The sequence below is a fragment of the Ranitomeya variabilis genome, chromosome 7 (genome assembly GCF_051348905.1).
Source record: "Ranitomeya variabilis isolate aRanVar5 chromosome 7, aRanVar5.hap1, whole genome shotgun sequence".
NCBI lineage: Eukaryota > Metazoa > Chordata > Amphibia > Anura > Dendrobatidae > Ranitomeya > Ranitomeya variabilis.
In genome coordinates, this window is record NC_135238.1 from 204,477,987 (window position 1) to 204,485,343 (window position 7,357).

The 7,357-nt window shown below is 41.7% G+C and overlaps 1 protein-coding gene across 1 annotated transcript in view; it reads left to right on the top strand.

Moving 5' to 3' along the window:
• Positions 1-7,151, top strand: part of SLC25A12 (solute carrier family 25 member 12) — a 160,257-nt gene extending 153,106 nt beyond the window's left edge. Inside the window, exons 16-18 of the mRNA XM_077272706.1 lie at positions 16-174; positions 1,778-1,868; positions 6,501-7,151. Coding sequence (XP_077128821.1) covers positions 16-174; positions 1,778-1,868; positions 6,501-6,696 — 446 coding nt within the window. The 3' untranslated portion in view covers positions 6,697-7,151. The remainder of the gene's footprint in view (positions 1-15; positions 175-1,777; positions 1,869-6,500) is intronic.
• Positions 7,152-7,357: the final 206 nt, after the last annotated feature.

Here is a 7,357-nt window from a genome sequence, read left to right on the forward strand (position 1 = left end):
TCCATTTTCGGTTAGGCGTACCTGCGGCTTCTTTAGTAACCCCTGCCGATGTCATCAAGACGAGACTGCAAGTGGCAGCTCGGGCCGGTCAGACGACGTACAACGGTGTTATCGACTGCTTCAGAAAAATCCTCAAAGAAGAAGGAGCAAGGGCATTCTGGAAAGGAGCCGGAGGTTTGTATCGTATCTGGTGGTGTCTTGTGTGTCATATTAAATGAGTCTGAAGATGCCGGCCTGTAGAATAATCGTGGTGTGATATAATACACGATGATAATAATTTACTGTATCTCCTATTTAGGGATTTCACTGTAACGGGTGCAATGTTTGGATTCGCACCTGGGACCTGGAGGATATTGAATCCCAAAAGGTCCGTTTGGTCCATATGAGAAAATACAGATTTTGGAAAACCCTTGTCCCTCCTTTTGCAGTTTGTTTAAAAAAATGTGTCAAACTGAGGCTTACTCACCCTCCCCCGGTCCACACTCTCTGCTGCTGTTCCCAGTGTCTGTTGTTACCTGTCACATCAACAGTACTGCAGCCAATCACTGAGCTCAGCAGCCGAGTCAACTCAGGCAGAGCCGCTGAGTTCAGTGATTAGCTGCAGTGCTGTCAAAATGATGTCAGCGCTGCAGAAAATAAGACATCGCGATCAGCTAGTGAGATTTGTGCCGCTCCCGGGGAGGGTGAGTAAAGGACAAGTTGTTTATTTTTATTTTGTTAAACAAACTGCAGAAGAAGGACAGGTTTTCCAAAACCAGAAAACCCCTTTAAATCTTTATCTAGACCTTATTGGAGATTTGGCTTCAGGACCGACGATCTTCAAGTTACGCTTTTGTTCCTATCCATTGGATAGATTATTTTGAATCCCCATCAATAGAAAAAATGGAGGAGTACACTTTTTGCCCCCAGCCATAAGACCACGTGTAGGAGGATTTGACGCTGAGATGTTTGTGTCAGTGCCATAAACTTGGAACGAAGGGCAATGGGCACAACAGAACGCCACTTCTATCTACTTTACCGGCAGTCTTGTTGTAGGGGGAGTAACAGGTCCGCTGATCTGAGGGTTGGCGGGCCTCCCAGCCAGAGACTGTGTTTTATTTCATGGGTTAATTTATAAATAAAACCCAAGTCCATATCGCTGATACTACCGTATATATCTACATACAAGGCCGGACTGGCCATTTGGCAATTCTGACAAATACCAGAAGGGCCTGTCTAGTCATGGGCCGCCTTGTCTGCTACGTTGTTAACAGAATTAACATTCTCAAGACACCCATACTGTTAAAAGTTGTGACGGGGCACAAAGTCGCTGACTTCATCACTTACCCCAGCAGGCCATGGGTATCATTAGAAATATTGGTCTTGTAGTAAATCTTCCTTTCATCCATCCAGGGTAATACTAGTGATATATCCCATCTGGTTCTTGGGGACGGAGAAAACATGGGCCTGTGTGATTTGAAATGCCAGGGCTGAATTTCTGCATCAGTCCGTACCTGTCTACATATCAATGGAATCCACATGCCCTACAAATGGAGGGTGGTCCCTCAAAACATTCTCCTCCTGATTCGATGCTGGGAGTACTAAATAGACATAAAAGATGTTTCCAGACTTGGCAGATAGGGTTTGTTTAGTTCGGGTGGAGCTGCAATGGCTAATGCAGACCATAGACACCGTGTGGTGCCATACGATAAACCAGTTTATGAGCAGCATGTTCTAGATTAATCTTATGTCCTCTCTTAATTACTATAGTGAAGTATTACATCTAATCCTCCCGCAGCTCGAGTGTTCCGATCCTCCCCACAATTCGGCGTGACACTGGTGACCTATGAGCTACTGCAGAGATGGCTGTACGTGGACTTTGGAGGGGTGTAAGTATCATGGATGAATTTTGTGCGCACGGTGCATTTTATATATATATGTAGCTGAAAATAAGCCTGATTTCTGAGATGTGAACATCGCCTGTCTGCGCTTAATATAGAACATTTTATTTTTTTCCGGTCTCTGGCTGACATGAGAGGCATGTCTCTCCGAAAGTCTGGATTCCTGTGCAGAATGATATCAATTCAGAGCGCGGAAAAAAAAAAAGCTATCATTTAGCCGAACACATCTCAAATTGAAACTGTGTCCTTTAACTAAACCCATTTTCCTTTCTTTCCTCTGTTCCATACAAATGAATGTCTGATAGCTTTCCCAGGATCCAGGAGTAAACCTAACATACTGTACCTACATATATGTACAATATGTATGTGTATATACAAGTATATGTTTGTATGTATATATGAAAAAGTATTCATCACCTGTGGGCTTTTCCACATTTTTTCACTTTACACCCACAAAATTAAATGTATTTTATTGGGATTGTATGTGATATACCAACACAAAGTAGCAAGTATTTGTGAAGTGAAAAGGAAATGATACATGGATTTCTATTTATTGTGAAAATATAAATCTGAAAATTGTGACATGCATTTGTATTCAGCCTCCTGTAGTCTGATACCCCTAAATAAAATCCTGAGTGACCATTTCTCTCTAGAAGCCACATAATTAGTAAATGGAGTTCACCTACGTGTCATTTATTCTCAGTATAACTACAGCTGTTCTGTGAAGGCCTCAGAGGTTCTCTTGAGAACATTAGGGATAATACAGCATCATGAAAACCAAGGAACACACCAGACAGGTCAGGGATAAAGTTGTGCAGAGGAGTAAAGCAGGGTTAGGTTATAAAATAGCCCTAGCTAAGAATATCTCACAGACAAATTTGTCAATCCATCATCCAAAAATGGAAGGAGTTTGGCGCAACTGCAAGCCTACCAATACATGCGGTCCACCTAAATCCCAAGCAAGGAGAACACTAATTAAACAGCCAAGAGGCCCATGGTCACTCTAGAGGAGCTGCATAGATCACTGTGGACAACTATTAGTGGTTTATTTCACAAATCTGTCCTTTGTGGAACAGTGGTACAAAGAAAGCCATTTTTGACAGCAAGCCATAGAAGTCTGGTTTGCAGTTTGTAAAAGGCCATATAGGAGGTCACAGCTAGCATGTGCAAGAAGGTGCTCTGGTCATATGAGATCAAAGTAGAATTTATTGGGCTAAATGCAAAATGTTATGTGTGGCTGAAAACTGACACTGGACATCACTGTGAAAACACCATCCTCACTGTCAAATATGGTGGTGGCAGCATCAGAGACAGAAGTTGGTCAGAGTTGATGGGAAGACGGAAAGTGCTAAAAACAAGGCAATCCTTTAGGAAAACCTGATAGAGGCTAGAAAAAAATTGAGACTGAGGCATAGATTAACCTTCCAGCAGGACACAGACCCTAAACATACAGCCAAAGCTACAGTGAATGGTTCAGGTCAAAGCATAGTCATGTGTTTGAACTGCCCAGTCACAGTCCAGACCTAAATCCCATTGAGAATCTGTGTCAAGACTTGAAAATTGCTGTTCACGGACACCTCCATCCAATCTCACTTAACTAGTTTGCGAAGAAGGAGCAAAACTTTCTCCACCAGCTTTCACATCTAGAGACTGAAAGACCCCAAAAAAGACTTGCAGCAGTGATTGCAGCGAAAGGTGGTCCTACAAAATATTGACTCTGGAGGGTGGGCTGCTTAATACAAATGTATGCCACAATTTTAAGATTTATATTTTTAAAACCATTAGAAAACCGTGTATCATTTCCTTTACACTTCACAAATACTGGCTACTCTGCATTGGTATATCATATAAAATCCAAATAATATACATTTAAGTTTCTCGATGTAACGTGAAAAAAATGTAGAAAAGTTCACAAGGTATGAATACTTTTTCAAAGGCACCGTATATGTATGTATGGATATATGTGTCTGTGTGTGTGTGTGTTTGTTTGAAGAAAATATCCTTATAATGGAAGAACCACTGCATCATTTTATGTCCCCCCCCAAAAAAAATAAAAAATAAAATTAAAACATTGAGCACCAGTTCCCAATTATTGGCTTGTTGCACAGCATTTCCTGTGTCCTAAAACTACCGTATATTCAGACTTCCATTTTAATCTTTTTTTTTTTTTGCATTCAAGAACAAACTATCCATTTTCTAAATTTCAATCTATTCCTACCATGTAAATTTATTTCAAATGAAAAATGGATGACATCTGAGTGCTGTCTTTTTTAAGTGTTTTTTCTTTTGACCCATTAACTTGCATTGACCAGTATGATCCATTTCTGGATTGAAAAATTAGTTTTGGATTTTTTTTAAATAAATTTATAAGTTGCCCCATCAATCAGAACAGATTCCCCACCACAATCTACAAGATAAGATGTGCTACTTGTTCATTGCCGGGGGAAATTATGGCAAGCTGCCACTTCCCTCGGCAATAACAGCCGATCTGTGCATCAGCCTCATTGTCGGAAAGAGTTGACGTGTTGAGTCAACCCCTTTAATTACTGATAACGGTGAACGGTGCTGATGACGATACAACCCCACACACCCGCCGGGTGCAAGTATCATGTATATGTCCTATTGTACTGAACAGGACACGTGCACAATAATTGATGATTATGCACAAGTCTCGGCAGGAGCGAAGGTCAAAACGTCATCGGCATCACTTGCCTCCAATGTGGAAGTGAGCGGCACCGTTAACCCTTTTAATATAAAATGCTTCTGCCTTCAGCAGAATACGGCCATGTGTACCTCACTTTTAGGTTGCATTTGGTTGTGCAAACAAATCGATCTGAGATTGGCCCGCATTGGGTCTCCTGATCCGAGCGCGACTTCTTCATATATTCTGTGCACTGCGGTCCAATCTCGGATCCATTTTTGTACGGATGTCCGAATGCGCCTTAGGGTAAGTTCACACAACCGTATTAAAAATAAAACAAAAAAAAAACGGTCCAACTTACATCCAGAAAAGTGGATGATTTTATTCTCACTTGGGCAGTTTGTATTCAATCCTTTTTTTTTACAGCAGTTATTAATCATTTACAAAACCATTTACAGTTCCCTGTGTTACAAGAACTTCAAATTATCTGTAAAAATTGGATGTTACACTGTGGTTCCATATGGCATCCAATTTTTCTTTTACACACCCATAGATTTCAATGAGTGAGACTCATCTGATTTATGGAGGAGATTAGTGTGTGCTGAGATTTTGTTTTTTTAAGGCAGATTCTCCCTAGAAACCCCCTGATAAATTGCTCAATAAACATTAAAAGTAATAAACATATGCACAACAATGTCAGAACGACTTACAGTGCACATGCTCTATTTTTTTTCAGCTTCTTTTAATCACTTCAGGCCTAGAAAGCCACGAAGAGGCTAAAAGGCGCGACATGATCATTCTTACAAATTGTCTCTTCAGAGAGGAAGAGAACTAGAACTCTAGCGCCACCTATAGAAAGTAGCAATCCTAAAAGTCAAGATCAACTCTCTAACGAGCCTTGTCTCATGACTTAGGATAAAAGCCAAAACCAAAATCTTAATTTGCAGACACTGTGCACTTTCTAGGAGCAGTGCCCCGAAACAAAGTGTGAGATCTGGTTTCCCAGGGAAGCATTGCAGCTTAAATGTCCCCTCACCTCGGCATGTTAGGCTTGACGTGTCGTTCTCCACAAGGAGGAACGTTACCCCTTGGATTCTGGTCGGACGCCTGTCATCCAGCCAAACCAGATCTCACACTTTGCACTGACAAGGCTCAATACTCTGAAACAGTGTCTGCAAATTGAGATTTTGGTTTTGGCTTTTAGTCTAAGTCATGTGACAAGGTTCGTTAGAGAGTCGATATTGACTTTTAGGATTGCATCTTCTCATTGGTGGCGCTAGCGTTCTAGTCCTCTTCCTCTCTGAAGAGACAATTTGTATATTTCCCAGAGGAGCACAGTGGCTTAAAAGTCTCCTCACCTCGTTCACGTCAGGCTTGACATGTCGCTTTCCGCAAGGAAACCCTAACCCTAACCCTTGGATCACGATCATTCTTCACACGGTTTCTGATTGAAAGCCGTCACTATTTTATAGGTAGAATGAAAAAAAAAAAAGAAGTTACCACTGCAAAAGACGCTTCAGAAAAGACACCGCTGGCATTTTCTTGAAGTGTCTTCTGCTTTAAAAACTCAGCCGGTATGCCTGCGTCTGAGATGCCGTGGGAACATACCCTTTGTGAGATTCAGGCTCTTCCACACCATCTAGGTGCTTGCGTCCTATCCCCTACGTCAGTGAAAAATAAGTAAAATAAGTTGATGTGTGAATAAATGGTGAATTCTAACGAGGAATTTGGTTTGGTGTTTGCGAGTCCTTGCAATATCCTTGAGAACTGTCCAAGTAAATCAGTAAGTCTGATGTGTAAATGTTCCATGCTCCGGCCTCTTTCCGAGCCACATAATGATGCTTGTGAGCTTAGTCCATTCGATAAAATAAACAGCTCTGTAAGCCGCGGCTCGCTGATTGCCTAGTGTCAACGTCTTGTGTTGTGTGAGATGGCACACCACCGACTTGTTTATTGATAGAAAATTTCTTTTTCTGCAGCAAACCTTCCGGGACAGAGCCTTCTCCAAAGACGAGAATCTCCAACCTGCCTCCTGCGCACCCCGACCATATAGGAGGCTACAGACTGGCAACCGCAACCTTTGCCGGAATAGAGAACAAATTTGGCCTTTACTTACCAAAGTTTAGATCTCCAGATGCAGCTCCTGCTAAAGGCAAAGCTGCGCCCTCTGTATAATGCAGACGCCTCCATGGGGGCGACACAGCGCAGGTGCGGCACAGTGCGGTATCTCTTTGGTCAATTGCATGTGAGTTTTCTCCAAGCTGCTTGTCCCATTTTCTATGATATATTCATTTGTTGGGAGGTGAATCACCTGTTTGCACAGACGAGGTTTCCCGCCTTGTTCAGCACATAGAATGTATCTTTGTTTCCGGAAAGAGAGCATGCGTTTTGTTTTTTTAATATCCGGCTTTCCATAGCTTTGCACTTATTATTAATGTACATATTGTACATCTGTACAGACACCGCGGCACATAAGACATCTGTTACTTTTTGTACGAGGGGTGGCGGAAAATGTACAGAACATATTGGAGGTGTTTTATTAAGAACCATGGAATAATATAATGTATTATGATTTCATAATTTACTCGTTTTAATGTATTTTATGGAAAATAAATCATTGTTTGATTGTCTTTTTTCTTTGGTGCATGCGGCTGTAATAAATGGACTCTGTCAGCAAAATCACTGTTCAAACCAACCACTGGCACTTGGTGCACCCTTGGTGTGGCCAAACAGTTCAGTGCAACTTCCCACCTACTTGTTTCCCATCTATCGTTGCCCTTTTCTGGCTACTGTGAAGCCAGAGCTGTCAATCAAGAAAGATCAGGGCAGTGATAGA